We start from the raw sequence: 21,822 nt of genomic DNA on the forward strand, positions 1-21,822 counted from the left end.
ATATATTGTATGAGCATAATCCTCAGCACTACTGGATTTAGATAATCCTGACCCTTCTATTCCATGTCCTGAACAAACCAGTGCAGTAAAGTTATGAATACTGACCGGAGATCCTCTGTAGGCAGACTGGAGGGCAGATGAAAAAAGAATTAGAGAGAGAGTGAGTGTTTAGAAGTACTCTACATGTGTTTGATTGAAGGGGGACGCCTCATTGACTGTAAGATAGCAGATACTGTAGCATCTCTGAGGTGAGATAACGTGAGTGGTTGGCTGAGAGGGGAGATCTATCACCCCTACACAGGCAACAGGGATTATATCCAGCAGAGACGGACAGAGAGAGAGTGATACATGGAGAGAGAGTGGCAAACAGAAGAGCAGGAAAAGGGAGAAAGGGAGGGCTGTGTGTACTGATATGATGAAATTTTCTATATTATCACACAGGGTTATATTACTGAGGCGCTGCGGCACAACAGGTCATCATATGGTAATACATGCCACTCCATATACGTGAATAAGCATGGAGGAAGAGATTGGGGCAGGTTAGGGCAGCGCTGGGAAGCATGGGGCAGTGGCTGATAAGAATACATGCAATACATGGTTTCATATTAGAAAACACAGCAGGTTATCCTGACAACACAACATAGTGGTGTGAACCAGAAAGGGTTAATGGAAGTGTTTTGTGTTATGACCATGTACACACCAGCAAAAAGAACTCAGGTAACCAATACGGTAGTGATTGCATTGATACCAACAGTGTTTAGGTAAACAGTATAGTTGACATTATTCAACTGCCTGAAAATTATTTGGTCAAAACTAAAACGGTTTTGAATGCCAAAACATTTGCTGGTTTAAGTTTCTCAAAAGTGAAGATTTGCTGCTTTTCTTTGTTTTACATCATTATAAAGTGACTAACTAAGACATTTTTATTTGCATTTCTCAAATTTGTTTCTCACATTTTATAGTTTAAACAATGATAAAAATTGAATGATGAAAAAACAGATTCATCAATAATGAAAATAATTGTTAGTTGCAGACCTAGTTGACGCTATAGCTACAGATTTTAAACTCCTGGTTAAATAGATATATTACAGGGTTTCAACAGTTTACAAAACACAACTGTAAACATCATAATGCCACTGCACACTCAGTAGAGTTTTGTTTGATACAAGCACAAGAGAAGAACATGTATCAGGCATCAAGTAATTGGGCCTCTAAAGCTAAACGTAAATACAGTCTAGACATACATCAGATTTACGCACAGAGCATATTTACATTTAATTTTCTACACGCATAGATTTTCGCGCACACACACACACATGCACACACCCATGCACACACACAGACCGATAAAGCAGAGTGCCCACTGACGTCTCATCTCCAGACTGCAGATTACTGGTGTAGGATTTACAGTTTTAACCCTGTCACACTTGAGGAAGACAAATCAATGTCCCTGTAGACACCAGCTCATACTTATGGTTTTATTTATGTATATCCAAGGACGAGCTGTGTGAAGCTTCGAGAATGTTTTACTAATCTCACAGAGGGGCAGTTGATGCACATAGATGATTACATCTAAAACCACATTAAACATTTTGGATGTAATGTGGTTAATGTAGCTGGGAAAAGTAATTGTCAACCATGTTGTTTTTTATCTGTAGTGAAGACAACAGATGGGAGAAAGAAGACTGGAGAGGACTAATATCACAAAGTGCAAGATATTTAGAGTTTTTGACCATTTATGGGCAGCCAAAGAAATAAATGAATGCCAACTTGATAAAGACAAAATGTGAACAAAGTCCATAAAAATGTTTCAAAGCCTGTGTTTGAATTTCTGTGTTTTTTTTTCATTTATTTACTCAACAAAATCTTTGCAGGAATGTGAAAACAACATATTGGTTTTCAGATAAATGAGGGAAGTGGGAAGGTGGAGAGGGTAAGAAGCGGGGATGAAGGGGAAACAGGTCACACAAGGTCAGGATTCAATGTTTTCAGCCACGAGGCAGCAGCTGAGCAGAGAGAGAGAGGAAAAAGAGAGCAGGAAAAAACATAAAAAGAAGGCGCTGAACTCTTACCTTCCTACCCTCAAGGAAGTTGAGAGCTGTACCAATGTTGGCGACCCAGTGGATCCTCTTTAGCTTCTTGCCCTGCTCACATGGCTAGAAGGAAAAGGGTGAACAATGGAGATGAAATAGAGAAACACAGGGGAAAGAAATAGTGTGAATTAAAGAAAACAACAATTGAAAAGAAGATATTTTAAATGCTATAGCACAATTTTGGGAATTATAGCAGTAGAGCACACTTGGTACAGTATAGACACTATCAGCAAACACAAATACAGTTGTAAAAAGAATAAATGAGAAAATCTGGAAATTTGTGAGAGAGACAGAGGTCCAATCAGAGCTGTGTTTGACTATAAACAGCCAAATCAATAGGACAGAGACAGCTTAGACCTAAGGCAATATTGGCAGAGTAAAATCCTCAAGATCTGTGTGTGTGTGTGTGTGTGTGTGTGTGTGGTGTGTGTGTGTGAACTATGATCTGTCCTTGTTAATCTGGGCTTTTCTATTCAATTCAAACATCCTAATAAAAACAAATCAATAAGCATTTCCATGGGATTGTGGCTCATTTCACGTGCACTGCTTTAAGTCTGTAGCTCTTTTTGAGATTTGTCAAAAGTACTGACTATATAAACAAGCAATCAAAAATGGCTGAATGTCTCTGTTGCTTGTCTGATCCTTGTTCAGCTCGTGTCTAAATTTTATCCCGAAAGATCAGAGGATATGAAGTGTTTGAAATCTGTGGCCAAATCACTTGCTGTAGAAGATAACCATGAGCTTCACCAGTTTTTGTCCAGAAAGGATTTCCAGCAGGGCCAGCAGCATCACACCATCCTTGATGTCCTCAAACAGGTCTGTCACCACCAGGGGTGGGACGTGCTGTATGAGAAAACAAGCACACCCATGAGCATATATTGTAAAAAATGTCTTTTGTCTTTTCTAACAATATGTTAGCACACATAGAACTAATAAAATGCATGGAGGAATGAAAAAAGTGTTGGCTTTTGACAATAAAACTGAAGAGAACGTTTGACTTCAAACAAAGTAAAATAATTCAAAACTTCCCAATGGTTTTAGGAACATCTTTTTATGATGTGCAAGAGACATTTCTAAATGGGTGGCTGGTGCCCCGAGCATAATTAGTTACATAAATTCACTGTTTACATAAACGCTGCGTGCCATAAACTCACACAAAGCCTTCTCAGTTTTCTTGGAACGCAAAAAAACTGGGATTTAAGGCTTAACAGCTCTTGCAATGTACACAAAACTATGAGGCAAGAAGTGATTTTTCTGAACTGAATTATCGTACTTTAAGCGGCACAGCGCATAAATAAACCAAAATACAATATATTACACTTTAGGACGTTAATTTCAACTTGTGAAACACGGATAAAGAAAATCCTCGTAAAAATGTACTTGACGCCCCAAGAGAAGAGTATGGCTGTGCCAAGCATTACTGACAGTTAAGAGTCAGCCATAAGCAGAAGCTCAGCAGGATCTGAATGGGGTCTTCAAATCCTAAAATATGCTGATGATTTCAAACTGTATCCTTCTCATTGACTTCTTGCCTGACCTGACACAGACTTCTAGACTTGGGGAAATCCACATATCTCTGTTTCTTGCTGGCGCCACATCAAGGATTTCTCTTAAAGCACAGTCACATGCTGGGGCTGAGGAGAGGTTTAGAGGGGGGAAAGCGTTCAGACGAGCGAGCCATTCACAGGGAGATTAGCGGCAAAGCGAGTGAGGGAGAAAGAGAGAACGGAGGAGAGGCGGAGTGTGTCTGTGTTAGCACGTGCAAGTGGAGTGTGTGTGTGGTGAAAGAGAGAAAAACATACAGCCCCCAACATACGTGAGGGGTATAATTGAGTAGAAAGAGTGACAGTGAGAAAAATGATAGAAGGCAGAGAGAGAAGGGACACGAACCTCACGTCTTTCAAAATTAATTAGCAAATACAGTAGCTCTTCTCGCTAATTCCTCTTCTAAAGTCATTTCATGGCTTTGGATATTAGAATATTCAGACAGCACTTGTTCTCCTATCATAAAGTGGCAGAAGAAACATTCGGAAAGACCCCTTCAAAGACATAAATTATACCATAAGCTAATTGAAGTTAAATTTACCTATTTGTTCATCATAATCCCGAAGCTAATGAGGAAATTTACGACTAATTACAAAATAAGAAAGTAATATCCATTTCCTCTGCTCAGCCACATGAGCTAAAAAAAATAAATCAAGGGCTTAATGAGCTAATTACATATGAGTGTCTGGGCCATAATTGATTGTGAGCAGAGGAGTTTCAGAATGTGCTCTCATGTTATTCCCCTGGTACACTTGACTCAGTGGATTCCAAAAGATCAACAGCATGAAAGACAGTGGGAGGGACAGAAACAAAGAGAAAACTGGAGGGTTTCATTTTGAATTGCAATACATCCAAATTGAAGGAACAACTGACACTAGATGTCTATTATCCAAATCTTTTGGAGGTAAAAAGTTAGTTTGCAAGTTTCTGAGAGGGCATTATTTTATGTAAAAGCAACCATGTGAATAACTTGGACTTTTATGCCCTGTCTACACGAACACGGGTAATTTCAAAACCGTGACTTTTTCTACGCGGTTTGGCCATTCATCCACACGGAAACATAGTATCAGGTCACTAAATATTTTTCAAAACCCCTGCCAGGGTGAGGATTTTAAGAAAAGCCGGTTGCAGTGTTGTCATGTAGACAGTAAAACCGAGTTTTTGCCTTGCGATGTCAGAGTGCACGCTGTTATGTGCGTCAGATTGTGCACCACTGCCTGCTTTTTTTATAATTTTATCAGGCTCCGATTGACCAACATGGCTTTACGGTTAGGGTCATATCGCCACCAGGTGGTGTAGCTTGCTCTTGATAGCGTGTTTTGGCGTTTTCATGTAGACAGAGATTTTTTTTTAAACGAAGGAGGAAAAATTCCGGTAATAAAAATACCTGTGTCCGTGTGGACTTGGCCTTAGAATCACAGTAAGTTACATTACACTTGGGCAAAATCGCACATAAACTTATGGTACAGCATTAAAGTCTCTGTAAAATACTTTTAGCTGCTAGCAAGAAAGCCTTCACACAGAAATGGTTGTAGCCAAACCCTGCAACAAAAGACAACTGCAATTGTCATTAAAATTAACTGTAAGAAGAAATGTTTCTTCATCTAAAGACTACGATATGAACAATATGAAAATTCCTGGTAAATACATAAATGAAAAAGAACATCAATAAAAATATAAAATTGCAAACCAAAAGTTGCCCACAAACACTTCCTAATATTATATAATTCCTTCAACTATCGTGGGACCAAAATCATATTTTGACATAATTTATTATTTTACGATTGAGAACAAAACAAGTCTGCGGCCATGCTAATAGCTCAGTGAGTCTCTACTTAGGCAGTGCTTCAGGCTAAATGCTAATGTCACCATGCTAACATGCGCACAATGGTAATGATAAAATTGTGTGTTTTAGCAGGTATAGATTCTACTAGTCTGTTCAGCATCTTAGTTTAGTGTATAAGCATGGACACAATTGCTAATTAGCACTAAACACAAAGTACAGCAGAGGTTGATAGGAATTTCACAAATTTTCTAGTATTTAGTCAAAAACCAATATATTGGACAAATACAGATTTTGACCAGATGGTAGATGAGAGAATGGCATGGCAATCCATTCAGCAGTGAAAACCAAAAATGTCAACCTCATGGTAGCAATTTAATTAATAAAAGGATTGTTTAGGTCTTTAGGATTCATCTTCAGGGGACCATGAATGACTATTGAAGGTTTCATGGCAATCCATCCAATAGTGGTGGACCGACAGATTGGCAGACAAATCAACATTTCCAACTAAAAAGAGACGCAGTCCCCTCGAAAGGTGTGAAAGAAAAGCTAAGAGGCCACAAGTATATTTGGCAGGTTAAAAATGTACACAATTATGAAAAACATCCTTGCACATAAGTGGGCTGAGACACCATGTGTGCTGGGTTGGAATTTAGTGAGCACAAAGTATGTCAACCACTCAATCCCCCTCTTCTACCATTACAGAAAAAAGAGGGTGGATGGGAGCGGGGAAGTGAACAGTGAAAGAGGAGCATGGAGCTTCACTTTACTGCTGCTGTAATCTCTAAGAACACTTGGTTCACTGATTACTGTGCTAAAGCTGTTTGCGCGGAAAATGCCTGAGCGACGATGAGACCTCCGCTGCTCACACTGGCCATTCCGTCATTAAGCTTTAACCTTCTCAGAGAGGATTTGTCAAAATGGAAACTTGGGGCCCGCTCATTGAACATCCCCCCCTCATTACTCCACTGCAGTGCAGGATGCAACTTAAAGCCTCATACATATACCATTCTAAGCAAAATACACACACAAGCAATATCCTCTAATATACTATAAATGTATTTATAGTGTCTAAATTTCTAAATCTAAATTCAAGAAACAACCTGCAAGAAGTACTGCCCTGCTGTGCTCTTACAGTTGACATCTTTGGTGTTTAACTGGTGACTTTATCTGGTGAACTACTCAGAGTAATGAGAGTCATTAATCTTCTGTATAAATTACCAGCTCCAATACGTCCTCTCATACGGACTCTTTGTCAGAGCTCGTAAGACTTCTTTTGTTATACCTGTGGAGTGGAAAAGTAAGGGGGAGGGGAGTGATAGTGAAAGGAAGCCCTCATACCATGTCTCAACTCACCTAACGATTAATCACATAGCTTTAGGCACTGAATTAAAGACCTGTGATAACTGGAGTGGCCTAATCATCTGCATAGCCAAGGGCATGATCTAGCCTTCTGAGAGAAAAGCTAAACCAACTGTTTCTTCCGTCTCTCTATCCGTCTGTCTTTCTCTCTCACACGTATTTTTTGTCTCATTTAGAGTATTTATAGGTTTGAGACGAGTCCATAAGATTTATCTCTACTAGTCTAAGAGGGACATCTTCAAAAACTGCACCTCCTTATTACAACAGGTCCTCCGCGCCACCTGAACTGACTCTTACCCCATTACTCATCACAAAGCCTACCGCACATTACCCAAGCTGCCTCGACAACCAGGATATTTTTGAAGACAAATACAGGGCAATCAGTGTCACTATGGCAACATCAGGCATCAGGTGAAAGGGTAAGCTGTTTCATGATGGGCGACGAGGAGGAGAGCAACTAATGTGACCAACTAGATAGAAAGAGAAACACGAGGAACACACACTTATCTCTTCTGATGGAGCAGTGATGGTATCACAAATCTATTGATTAGCTGAATTGGTTAATTAAAGTTAATTTAAGGATTATTGGGCCACCAAACTCTAGGTTATTGCAATTCAAGTTAAGTTAAAAGAATAGTTAGACATTTAGATAATACATTTTATTTGCTTTCTTGCTCTCACGGCTGAATGATAAATATGTAGCTGGAACCAGCAGATGGTTAGCTTAGCATAAACACTAGAAACAGGGGGGAAAGTTAGCCTGGCTCAGTCTGAAGTAGGGCGGGCCATACAACAATAATGATAATTATCATGATATAATTTTTCTCAATAACAATATAACAAATGTTCAGTAAATGTACAATAAATGTTTCATTTAATTCATTTGAATCACAAGCAAATTAGCACTTAATTTTTCTATAACATATTTATTTTATTGAGGAAAAGGGAGTGAAAAAAGGTTTTACATAATTTTACTCATGCATATTTGTTGAAAAAATATTTGATCATAATTGTTTTGAATGTTCTGCCTCAGATTTGTTAAGACTTTTTTGGCAAGTGTTTGTCATGTTCTGAGCATAAAGAATAGTTTAAAACCACAATTAACCATCTGGTTTCTCCAACTTTCACTCAGGAGCAAAATCAACCTTTAACTTGAAAGAAATAATGATTTGATATTTATTAATAATCAATATTGAATAATATGAAGTATTTTATCATGATAACATTTTTGCCCAAATCGCCTAGCCCTTGTCTAAAAGTAACAAAATCTATCTACCAGTACTACTACAGCTCACTAATTAATATGTTATATCTCGTTTGTTTTACCCACATAAAAAATTAAGCACAAAATCAACACGTTGTGGTTTTGGAGGAGGTTATGTGCCGGAGTTCATTTCAGCTTGAAGCAGCTGCCAAGCAACCAGCAGAGACTCCAGGAGGTCACCATTCCCAGCCAAGAAATAGTTTGGCATGCTTAAAACTTAAATCAGAAAATTATCATTTTTACTCTTCAATTTTAGTACGAAATGTAATGTGTTATTTAATTAGAATTAGAGGGCTTTATGTCTTTATGCTAAAGTAAACTACTGGATCCATCAACATACTTACTATGCAGACATGAGTGTTAATAATCTTCTCATCTAACTCTCAATTCCCAAAATGCTCAACTATTCCTTTACAGTTTTTGGGATTCCCTCTCCTGGGCATCCCTCTGAATCCTTGTCTTCTTTTCCTAATCACTTAAAACCCAGCATTTTCAATGACCATGAAATAGCAAAAGGGCCATGTCTCTACTCTATTGTGTCAAAATGACTTAATAAATAAACCATGTGCTTATCTTAAATTACCTTAAAGGTTCAAGGCATGTAAGTATTGGGCTGTGTGTAATTTTCTGCTGACATGGTCCTGAGAGATGATATTTAATATGACGTCAAGGCTTATTCCCTATGGAGTTATTTTCAAATGAATTTTCTGCTCCACGTCACCGGAGTTTCAAGGCCTCCACAGCTGTCGTAATCAAATAGAAAACCTTGAGAGGATCCACACATATTGAAATTACACTTAATCATGTTGTACTGTGGCATATTTGCCTTGTGCACCCGCTCCTGACAAGCTGTTCATGCAATAATGGGTTAAATTGAGGAGCCTTATGCAGTATAATGCAATAATTACACTCAAACGATGGCTCCTCAGCATGCAGCTGCATGAACTGTAATTGTTTAGTATAAGTTATAGATATACTGGAGTCCAAAACACATTGAGGAAACAAATTCAGAGCAGTCTTTATAAAAAAAACTCCTATCTTGAACAATCTAAATTGGGCCATATTGAGGTAGAGAGCTTATAGGTTACTAAGACTTACTGACAGTAGCTTGAAGGAAAAAAGATATACAGTGTATTAAATGCTCTAATGTTAAAGTGATAATTAGAGTGAGAGTAAATCCTTGCTACAAGCTATATGAGATTGGAGGAATAAAATGAATATGAAAGGCATGCAAGTAACAATGACTGTCTGTGTGGTCTTAGCTGACACAGTGAGTCCCATGACCAGCTCCACAGTGTGTTTTGGAAATGGAGCAAATGTCACAGAAAGCACAGTGGATAGAGCATAGAAGAGCAAACTCATTTGTGGAGTGGGAAAGCAATGAGATGGGTAAGTTTTCAATGCACAAACACCAGCACCAATGTTTGTGCAAAGGCACAACACAATGCTGGCAGTAGCAGTGCGAATCAACCAGACTCTCTTACCTTTGCCAAGTGGGAATTGATCCATTTTGTGAATGTCCTTTTCTGCACTGCTTCCTGCTCATCTGTAAATCAGAGCCCACAGCATCACTATCAGTCACATGCAATAATAAACAAAGAGGTGATTAAAACACAATCTTCTCATTGTCTATTGTTTTGAGAGTTGATTGGGTTTGCAGAGCTGGATGGCGACTGTAATTAACTTTGATATTATTACATTCTGTCTAATGTGTCTGAACAGCCACACCAAATCATACCTTTTCACTGATGTAGTAAGAGAAGGCTTTTGACATTTAATGATGGCATTTTCATTAGCCGGACTCCTCTTAGTGTGGACAGAAAATCCTGCTCTCAAAGATACCCTTTAGATGACAGAAGGTCAGTGATTCTTCCTATGCGATGACATGTACCTCTGCCATGATCTATAAGAGGGTTTTATTCATTTCTGACCACATTTCAAGCATGCAGTCTGTTACACAATACTGTACAGTGCGATAATAATCCCACATAAAGCCAACCTTAACATAAATGTAAAGATTCACCTACATATAGGGAAGGACATTGTTTGTGGTGGCTACAGCGATAAAGCCTATTTAGCAAAGGCACAATCAATAGCATAGATGTCTGCGAACGATGTCCCCTAAAAAGGCACTTAACTTAAATGAGACATAAATCAAGCCTCGTCTCTCACACGTGCACAAGCAAAACATACAGTACATATACACAATTTGCACACACAAGCAAACAAAGTATGTAGGTAGTTTTAAAATTTCATATGTTTCGCAGGCTTTTTAGAACCAACCGATGCAATCCTTCCTGATTCCCTTTTGACAGCAAAATTATTTGTTGCTCACAGACCCATGCAATAACAATTGGGACTTTACATCTGAAATCAACAAATTCATGTTCAACTGTCACCTACATTCCATCATAAATGTACACAAAACAGATCTTTAGTGTACCTAGGACTGTAAGGATCCAATCATGTACAGTGACTGGCACATGTGACAATGGTTTTTTTGTCCCGTCTGCGCCACAGAGCAATATCCTTGAGATAAGCATGTTATCAGTGAGAGAAGACGTCTGACACAGTGCTTTCCTCTACCTTAATGAAATATGCTGACGGTTTGACTACACTCCAGTTAGTGTGTCACAGTTAGGTATTGTGGGCAGATGCGAACAGTAAGGAGTGTGTGTGCATCAGAGAGGTGTGTGTATGTGTGTGTGTGTGTGTCTGCGCGTGTGTGTGTGGGGGGGTTTGTTCATACATAATGCAGATACATTCACGCACAGTCATACGTGCCACTGAGCAGGTCCCCGTTCTATGAATTAATCTTATGATTGGGTCTAGGAGTAATCAAATATTGATGGGAGGTAATACTGGATGAGAATGAGAAAAATTTAGCCCCTGCGTCTTAGAGCAGAAACATGTGTGACGGAGAACATGTCTGCACGAGCATCGTGCCAGGCTCTCAGTCTCAGGGACGAGGTGACTTTGAACTATGCGCACACACAATCACACTTCAGCGCACACACAAACACATTCTTTCAATATTACAAAGGGAACAGCCGTCCTCAGCAACCAAGCCTTGCAGCAGCGTTTGAACACACTTGATTACCTTCTCGGTTAGTGTTGGCCTGAATCATCATTAGTCTCATCCGCAGCCCCTGAGTTCCCACTTTGACCCCCACAGTGAAGATGACCTTAATGAGATGTCATTAAAATCTAGTCTCGGAGGCTGTGTCAGTTGACGAATTGAGATAAGAGTGGATAAAAAAAGTCTCATGTAAAAAACTCATGTAAAGCGACACAAACTTGTAAAGCGACCATTCTGACCATCCCCCTGTTTTGCTAATTTCCCTGTAGGATAGATAGCTAATGTGACAGGGAACAAATCCAAAGAAACATTATGGTAACATATTTTCCAATGTAATCTGTGAGACAGTGAGATAGTCAGACAGAATGCTGAATGCATGGCATCCAAATACAGAGAAGCAGACAGGTGGAGCGCCACAGGGCCAAACAGAGAGATAAGAAATCAAACATTTTGACAGTCTGCCCGCTGTGCTGTGACACATGCAATGAGCTGATATTTGTCTGTTGGGAATGCTTGCTTCATCTGCTGTAGGCTCAGAGCTCAGCGACCTCCACATACACAGACAGACACATACTCTACTGTGGTGGGAACGCCCCCTTCAAATTTCTGCCCATCTCGCTTAACACACACCATACCACAGCTCAAAAAAAAAAATGTTCCCCACAGGGAACACTTAGTAAGGAAATTACACTGCAAAATGCACACGCTCAAACAAAGTAGGTACATACTGCAGTGCCACGCTAAATCACACTCAGAATACCCTGACACATGAGCAAAATATACACACACTATGTATTTGCTTTCTTTTTCTCACACTATTCATCTAAGTCGAGGACACACATTCTTGCACACACTGTCCCACTTACCGCGGAGGTAGTGGTAGAATCCCGTCACCAGGTTGAGGGATGTATTCTTTTTCGGGGAGCCTTCAACCCCTGCTCGTTGTGCCATCTTGTACCCCAGACTACGCCTCGATTCCCGCCTGTTTTCATGGGGACGTTGAGAGGACATTCACGGAAACCTCAGGGAGAGGCTACACTTGCCCTTGCTCCTGCCCTTGCTGCCACTTCTCCTTTTTTGGGGAGTTGTCTTTAAACAGCTCCCTGGAGCACCGGACCTCCCAAGATGACAGCAGTGAAACTGTTGCTCTGAGGCAAAGAAGGGAGGAAGGTTTCACCCTCCTGTTCTTCTCTCGTCTTTTACGTCTTGCTGTCCTGTCCGGTCCTGCAGCAATGGGCTGCAGACTCAGTCTGAGGGTTTTCCTGCCTGTTAAGCAGCTTGGGAGTGAATGTGAGTGTTCTCGTGATGCAAAGACTGTTTGTGTGTGAGCAGCGCAGTACTGGCTTGCCTCAGCATCAATCTGTCTTGCTTAGTCCCTTTCTCCCTCTCTCTCTCTCTTTCCCTCTCACACACTCTCTACGTCAGCCTTTCCCTCCCACGTTCTCTCTTGCTCTTAATTTCTCACAGTAGGCTGCAGAAACAATCCACTTCCCTCCATTGAGCAGCCAATCGGAGTGCGTGGGAATGAGTGATGTCACAGCAGCCCCGTCCTGATGTGGAAAGGGAGTACTGAGTAGTGAGTAGGGGAGTGGTGGATGGGTTAAAAGGGAATGTTTAGCAGGTTAGGAGGGGAAAAAGTGGGAGCTGTACTCTGACAGCATGACACACGCACACATGCACATATACATGCTCTAATGCAGCATCAGGACAGACGTGCAGGAATTCCCTATGTGTTGTTGGCACTCTAATACCCCTCCTCTCTCTCTCATCCACACAGATACCATGCGGTGCGCTGAGGCTTACAGCTTTCTACTCTAGAGCCTGCAGGGGAGCAGACTATCACTGGCAGTCGTCCTGTCTGATCTGCTACTGTACTCTCTTCAAAAGGGATCTGCTTTCATCTCAACCACAGTCACATGCAGTACTGTCTGTTTGTTTTCTCCAGGGGAACGAGAACTGAATAGAATAGAATACAATAGAGGTGAATACAATATCTGAGGTTAGATTTGGTGTACAAGTATCTATAGACAATATAGGCAAGTCCACAACAAAGGAGACAATGTTAAGTGTGTTTAACGTTCATTCACTCTGAATGTGTGATCTGTATTGCAGTGGAAACTGTGCTACAGCTTGTAAAACGCTGCAGACAATCGCAGTATTGTTCATCCAACTACTGTGTATTCCGCACCTAAAGAGACACTCACCAACAGCAAGGACTACTTGAGCTGATACTAGGAACTGGAACAGAAGCAAACCTGTTTTATGAAGCCAAAATTACCCCAACCACCTCCACTGCTGCAGTAAAATTATAGCCGAAAATACAAGCGTTGCAACATGTTGACCTATTCTCCTTTTCAGTCCGATTTCTATCTCTGTTTCTGTCTGACCTATGCTCTCTCAGGTTCAGTCTATTTGCCTTACACTTTGTCCCTCATATTCTCTAACACACACACACACACACACACACACACAAGGTCTGGCAATATTAAAAGCGCTGTGCTCTTCTTTGAAACCATATTCAGAGAGTTTCCAGGAAAGCAATATTCACACAGAATAACCTGATAGGTCTTATATCAGCCTTAAAGATGAAAGGACCATTCATCATTTGTGTGATTTTCCCTTTTGTTCTTTGGGTCCCCCATAAGGCATTTTAATTATGAAAGTCATCAATAACCAATGGCAGCTGTCATCCGCTATCTGTCTGCTGATAATCACGCTCCTGACACTCCTCCCTTTAACGGCCCTGAAACTGGCCGTTATAGTGCCACCATGAGCCTACTCCACGGACCCATCTTTGAAACGAGAGTCTGTCAAGAGTCCGTTTTACATTTCTGTATATACAGTAAGATTGCTGTGTAATTGCCTGAATATGTGTACAGGTATTAGAGATGGACTGTGAGACTTCGAAGAAATATGCATGCAGTTCTGTTTTTCACATTTACATATACATTGCCTTTACTTGCGCACTCTAGACTATAAAAACATAATTTTACGCCAATGGAGAGCAGAATCCAGTGGGACATTTACATTACACACACTCACAATCCCTACTCAATAATACTACTGCAAGAAAATCCTTTGGCCCAAACTACAGCCAGACAAAAATCAAAAATTCTATTGTTCTTTATGTATTGCTATTTGTGCAGCCTGCATAATGTCAATGGTGTGTATAATGGAACAGGCTATATTGACTGATAAGCACACGCACAATTTGTTTCTATTTATATCAGTCTGTCTGCCAAGTTAAAGGTGTTTTCTGATAAATTATTCCTGGAGTGCTACACTTCAATTCAAACGTGTGAAGGAACTATCCAAGGTGCTGAACCTGTCAATGAGGATCCTTTAAGCCTGACAATGAATTTGGTTTAATACAGTACATTTACACGGAAGCAACAGAAAATGCAGCCCGATTATAACCATGCAGGAAGTCCATACAGACTATTAAAATACACAATCTATCTATATCTGTTTTTGTCAGCATGTTTTAGAGAATCTTTCCAGTTAGCAGCCGATCGGCAGAAAGTGAGAAAGCTGAACTTCCCTAGAGAGCTAAACTGTTTAGAAAAACAACCGCGGGACAAAACAAGATAGTGAGGATTCATGGGAGTTATTAGACTTCACCCTGGGAGCTGAAAGAAGCTAGCAGGTGCACACACACAAACAATAAAATAAGCTGAATGGAGACAGAATCATGTTCATGTCTACTGTATGTGCAAGAACAAACCAACAAGACTCCTTTAGGCTGCAGACCTCAAGAGTCATCCAGTCTTTCCAAGATAGAGGGGGTGGGGTGGGGGTGGGGTTTGAGGGTAAAAACAGACTGAACCTCAGCTGGTCTGGATCCCTAATGGAGCCCCTGGCAAACCTACAAAACACCAGATCTCTCTCTGAGGTTGCAGAGGTTGGACATGGGTCAGCGCCCGACGTTCACACAGGTATGTCTGCGGGGTGTGAGGATTCCTGAGGAGAGGAGGAACAGCCTCTTTTCAGCCATTAAAGGAAAAACAAACGGCCTCCTGGAGGGTGGAATAACACTGCTCCTGCTCATAATGTAATCTATTCACCCTAAGGATATTTGGGTTATCAGCAGCCAAGACTTCCTTTTCCTTTTATAAGGAGAGTATAGAGACACAGCGCCACCTAGTGGGTAAAGGAAGCTTTAAGAATGTGAAGTGTGTCTGGTCTGAAGAAGTACTAAACACAGTCAAGAAAAGACAAGGCAGGACATGTCAGGGCAGGAAAAATGAACAATCTCAGCATAAGCTCAGCTTTTAATTTGCAGCCTCGAAAGATGACCCGCACTAGAGCATATTTGATCTCTCTTAATCTATTAATGACTCCACAACTCACCAGCCGTGATTATGGTCGGTCAGATACGGACAGGCACGTCACATATACTGTACAAGGTTACACACTATGCTGTAAAGTATTAATTTCGTAATGCATTCATTAAATTATATCATCTTAATATAATTCAAGCTGGTGGACATTTCAATTCAGTACAGTACCATGGAAGTATGAATAGCTCTAGTGAGAATCACAATGGCAGTGTTGATACTATGCTGCCATACAAGAGCCTTTTAGATTTCTCTAGCGAAAATGCATTTTCTTCTGCAGTACAACATTAATGGAACACGCCTGTTAAAGCTATCATGCACTAAATGGATGGCTTTGTTGTGTACTAGAGAGGTACCCCATAATTGCTCCGTACTTACACACACATACAAACACATTCACGACTACACACCCCAACACATGGACACACGTAATCCATCGCACTGCTTCGCAAAGTGATTTAACAGGTTTTGTGGCTTGTCTGGCCCTCTACTCCTCCCAATGGCTTCTTTATCCACTTTATGATTCCAGCTCTTCTTTCACCCCAACAATTCCTAATTTAAAAAACCCTTCTCTGCACTTCCGATGGAGTACTTTAGCCCTAACACTCAATAACACCCTCAGCACATCCACTCAACCCTCACATGCCCATTCACCCTCTCCATTCGCCATCCCACTTCATTTACAGCACATTTTTACCAGTCCCAACATAAGTGCTGAGACGGAAGTCCAAATGCCAGCCCATTAGCATAGCTAATTACATTTCAGTAATAATGACACCACATTAAAAGAGAGTAAGAAGACGGGGAACAAGTCAAAGTGATTATCAAAACAACCCCTTTCCCCTCTCAAGCACCACCACTCCCTTTTTAGTACCAGATGTGCAGACAAGGCACTTTGTCGTAAAAAAAAAAGTCCAAATATCACAGTGTTCATTAAAGCCGGGCCACTGATACAGTAATTTCAGCACCTGCAGCACTGACACACACATGCACACACACACAAAAAAGGCAATGAAGCAGATCAGCATGCCAGTATATTAAAGTGATAAAAGTAAAATGTATTTAAAATGTAAAAAGAAATCTTTTTGGAGTAAAAAAATGTAATAAAATAAAAATGAAGTCTGAACAAATACATTTGAAAAATGTATCACCTAAGGTTTAACAATATAGTCATTTCAATTATTCATTTGATTCATTTCAGAAAGGATGCTGCAGAAAATCAAATACTATCCTGTGGCACAACGGTTCTACAGTACGCTTGATTGGATTTGAGCTCCAATCTTCTTTTTACTTTTCAAGTCCTCCTTTATCAGGTGAATATTGTCAGCTGAACAAACCCACATTTTTAACACCATACACAAATAGACATGCGGCTAATACAAAGCATCTATTCCACTGGAGGCACCAGGGTCATATCAAAACGCCATTCAGTGGAATTAAGCGCATTAGAGAGACTCAATTTGGCTTTGAAAAATATTGCTTGATGTTTCTCTGCTGCTCTCTCTATGGATGTGTGTGTGATGTGTGTGTGTGTGTGTGTGTGTGTGTGTGTGTGCACAGGTTTCTGCCTGTGTGATGCTTTGTGTTTGTGGAAGTGCACGAGTGGGTCAGACAGTCTAAGCTCTTTATCCAGGTTCAGTGGCCTGCCACACATTACAGGAGCGAGTAAAGTGAAAGGACTGGCGTCAGCACACTCTATAAGTCACTGTGGCCAGAGCAGTAAATTCAGTTATAAGTCTCATCTTTGCTGTGAAATAAAAATACTGACTGGAACAGAGCCAGAATCATCTACAAAATCCTGTTACACACAACCACTTGAGTGTATTTATGCTTATCCAGCTGGGGGTCTTATTCAGGGTAAAACTTACCCAATTCTTTTTTTACTTTATTTACAACCATCTGCCCACCTGTTAATGCCATTCTGTTAATAAGGTTAATTTCTTTGAAATTTACCACATCGCCTAAACGATACCTAATTCTCTCTGAACAACTCGAAAAGCAGGAAAACAGGGTTTGTTATGTCAGGTGGCAGGTTGTGTCTAGAGCAGGAAGCCTCGGAGTGAGATAGGGCCCAAGAGGGACAGGAAATAACATTTCATAGATACAGCACTTCCATTGCTCTGTTTTCCATTGAAGGTAACGAAAAGGGATTATGCACCAGCTCCTTCCAAGAACATGGGAACATGGTAACTGAATCCAGGAGAAGTACATATTGATACTACATAAGTAAACAGCTGCGGAAGTGACACATTTTGCATAGACATGTACAAGAGAAGTTGGCTTTTATATATAGGATAATAAAAAGATTGATAAAAGGTTCAGACAGGCTCAGGTGTACTTTGAATGTCAATGCACTCTTCTGTGAGAGACAGATTATTTCAAACCATCTACAGCTGTGATAAACCCATCTGGTGCTTCAAGCTGATTAAAATAAAAACTGGGAATTACTTATTTGACTACTAAACTCAGGTATGCTCAAATCCTCACGACCTGCTGACCGCTTAGAGGCCAGGGCATCCCAATCTGACCTCTATTTAAAAACATTCAAGTGCTAAATGGACCGCCAGAGGCAGAATTTTCCACAATCCAATCACATTGTGACAGGTGAGAAAAAGGGACAGAGGTGTCTGTGGGGGAAAGATAAGGGCATGCATGAGACTCCAAGTATTACAGACAGAGGATGAATGTGTCTTGGGGTCACAAGCTCAGATGTCAGGATTTTATCCGCGAGGACATTGTTCTGTATGCCCATCAAAACTATCTGACGCCTCAATCTGACAGACAGAATCAGTGATAGGAGAAGTCCTGTCCTGAGAAGGAACTCTATCATCAGTTTGGCCTAAAGCTGTAATTCTGCTCCACATTTAATGTTCTGTAATGGTACATGCAGGGTCAACAATACCTTGTATTGCAAGATCCTATAAATACTCCTTTCATGTGCAGAGAGTCTTTGTATTGTCAGTTTTATTAAATCCTGCTTGTGTTGCATAACATTTTAGGCAATCTGCCTCAGAAAGTTCAGCTAAATAAACAGACAAGCAGCTTGGCAGAAACACTAAAACAGAAATTGTGTTATTTCTTCAGAGAAAAAAAAGAGTTGAGTTTTTATCATTTTTTCCCCCTCCTGGTTTAAACTAATCATAAAAAAACACAATGACCTTCATGAAGGTGTGATCTTTGAAAGAGGGTTTAGAGTAGATGAAGGCTGGCCCCTCCTCCATATTGTATGGGTGGGACCCCGGTGACCCAATCTTGTGATATGTCACTCAAACCTCACTCACTGTCAGGTTAAATGAGATTATAATCTGATCTGCAATAGAAGCTGTCACTGAGAAACTAGCATGGACTAAACACACATGCAGATACACACACACATACCATTTTAGCAAACATAATGTTCCGTTACAGAAGCTGAAGCAAACATGGCCAATAAGCCCACAGGGCGAAAAAAGTGTGGCTGTGCTGGCTGTCATGCCGCTGTGGCAACAAGTCACAAACACAATCTGGAAAGACAAGGAGAAGCCAGGGCAGAATAAATAACAACTCATGCAGCAGCTTTACCAAACACTGGCCCTACTACCTCAGATCTGAGGCTACAACAGAGTACTGGCTTCATGTTAATGGTCTGGTGGCCTTGAAAACCCATTCTGTGTCTGTTTAACCACTCAGCTAAACTGCTGACTCCCAGTGGTATGATGGGGGGGAGGGGAGATGCATCACAGCTATTTTTAACACCAAGCGTTTGTTTTGGTGTCTGTGTGTGAGCGTGGGCGCCCATGTGTGTGTGAAGCAGTGGTATCCAGAGCCACAGACGATAAATGGAGGTGTCAGAACTAAACAGGAGGCTGGCATGGCTCAAGGTGACCGTCTGCTTGGGCCTTCCTTGGCTGTGGCTAAACCATAATGTCGCCCCTGGCAACAGGATGTCACCCTGGCCCTGTGCCAACCTGAGGATCTGTGCCAATCCCACTAGCAATCAGGGGCTTAAAACGGGTGTGTGGGCTCTCTCTCTATCTCTCTCTCTCTCCCTCCTGCTTGTCCAGTCTCATTTTCTTGCTTTTTCCCGCTGCCTCTCTCATCCCTATTTCATCTTTCCAATACTCTCAGCATGACACTCATGTCTTCCAGATGGGCTGACCTCTGCTGCCCTCACTCTTTACCCTCCTCTTCACCTTTCTACTACCATTAGCAGGCAGGCGCTTGTAAAATCCGACCATACTGCAGAATTTACTTAAATTCAGTCGCTACGCTTTGCATAACACAACCTGCAAAGCCTGAACTGACTGAGAAACTCAATCTGCGACTATCTCCTTCTGTATTATCTGATCACAAGCAAATTGCCAGTACAGGATTACATACAGCCTACACACAGAAAACTCAAGCAGGTGCTCCCAACACAATGAGACTTGTCTGCTTGATACTAGCAGACGGTAAAACCCAGAGGCGTAGGCGGCAATGTATGCCTCTGCTGCCCAAGACGGAGAAAACAGGTGAGAAATTGAAATAGGAAAAACAGCGCATCGCTTTTCTCATTAATGAGAGACAACAAACAGGCGAATTCCACAGCATATGGAGGAGTTCAGGCTGGGAGGTGTTCAAAGCGGCCTCGCCATTCTCTGCCATATGGTGTCACTAATTGCTGTTTTTTCACTGCGACAGAGAGATACACCAAAAGAGATGGTTGAAAGGAGAAACACACAGTCCCAAAACTGGGGCAAAAGTTTTGATTATTTTGATGTTTCATTGAGTGATTACTAACAGCTTCCAAATTGAGCCTGAAGGGAGTTTAGTTCATTTCATGGTATGTGGTGATTTGTGGAACGTGGCTAATTTGAGAACATTGTCCTCTCTTGTTCAGAGGAATAAAATACGTTAATTAATCAGGCTTTAAAAGAAATACAAATGGTATTAGATTACCTAGATTTAGGAGAGGAGGAGGAGATTCAGGAGGTAAGTACAGGTAACTAGATTGCAATAATGTTTTCCCACAAAACACATGAACACAACACTTCAATAACACATTTCTGAACAATTATCCCACTGGAGAGGCACCATTACTGCAGCCCTGAGAAATTAAAAGCAAGCTACGCTGAACAAAGGCAAAATTGATTTCATTTAGAGCTGCCATTTGGGACCAAGCTCGAGGCTACCTATAGAAATACTGCATGATACCAAACACAAGGAACACATGCTTATGTTATGTTGCACATATGCTATGAGCTGTTTTATGTTCACACTAATGAAAACATGTTCCTCTTTGATTCTTACAACATGTCTTGATGATATCATCACAGGTTCAGCTCTCATCTCCCAGGAGATGGATGGCAACCAGAGCACATCACATAAAATGTCACGTCAAATTAGATTCCACCCCTCTGTAAATAAGCTAATGTGAACATGTACTCAGAGAATAATGTATATTACACAAAGAGTGATTCTTGAAAAAAACAAAACATAGATGATGTACAAGCAAATCCACTGACACCATAGGATTCATGCACAGATTTATAGTATCTCTATTCAAGGTTACAAGCAGATGACACCCATGTAATTCAGAAGCCACTTTGTCTGTGTCTCTGTGGTTAGGGCAAATGTGGTTATGCAAAGGCAGTATTATTCCCACAAACCCTCGGTCCATCCATCTGTAAGGATAATCACAGCAACAAGACCCGTCTTATCTAAATGCTTACATGCCATGAGACATTGACAATAAAGCAACTATAGGTACAGGGACTGTTTGGTGTAATTAGATAACGGTTTCACCAGCCAGTGTAGACACCCCCCCAAACGCAGGACCCAGTCAGAAGAGTATTTTTGGAACAGGCCACAATTGGGACAAAACTGCATTATTTGCAGCTTGTGTCATTCAATGTGACTCCTGAATTTACCACTGCAATGTGAGTGTTTCATTCTCACCAAATATGTATTAATACATCTTTCACTGGAGAGACAGCTTAAGGACACGCTTCTAAAATTAGATCAATAGCAGTACTATCAGGATTCAAAGTGTGCATCCACACCTGCACACTGTGATGCAGAGGAGCCACGTGGCTTGGTGATGCTGTTCTCAGCTTTCACAGAAACTGCCACCTCAGAAGCCACACAGGGAGCTGCCATGTTGGATTTCAGCTCTGGTGTCACCTGACTTTCCGGCTACTTTGCAAGTGTCATCAATCTGATGTCAGTAGGGGCTGTGTGATTTTGCCCCACAGGGATACACTGTTTTACGGTGGGGATGTGCAAAATTGCTACAGTATAAAAAGGTTACACCCACATTATTTGACTTCTAGGAAGGGAAAAAGACTGAATAAATGCAGATATCTGCTGTAAATACTATGCACTAATGAAAATCAATCCAG

At 40.9% G+C, this 21,822-nt stretch overlaps 1 protein-coding gene across 1 annotated transcript in view; it reads right to left on the bottom strand.

The window, feature by feature from the left end:
* Window positions 1-21,822, bottom strand: part of syne1a (spectrin repeat containing, nuclear envelope 1a) — a 143,812-nt gene that overhangs the window by 120,644 nt on the left and 1,346 nt on the right. The window contains 3 exon segments of the mRNA XM_038727544.1: window positions 2,073-2,156; window positions 2,841-2,936; window positions 9,532-9,593. Coding sequence (XP_038583472.1) covers window positions 2,073-2,156; window positions 2,841-2,936; window positions 9,532-9,593 — 242 coding nt within the window.

The sequence above is a fragment of the Micropterus salmoides genome, unplaced genomic scaffold (genome assembly GCF_014851395.1).
Source record: "Micropterus salmoides isolate LMB-PRFRI ecotype aquatic unplaced genomic scaffold, ASM1485139v1 Ms_hic_scaffold_18, whole genome shotgun sequence".
Lineage (NCBI taxonomy): Eukaryota > Metazoa > Chordata > Actinopteri > Centrarchiformes > Centrarchidae > Micropterus > Micropterus salmoides.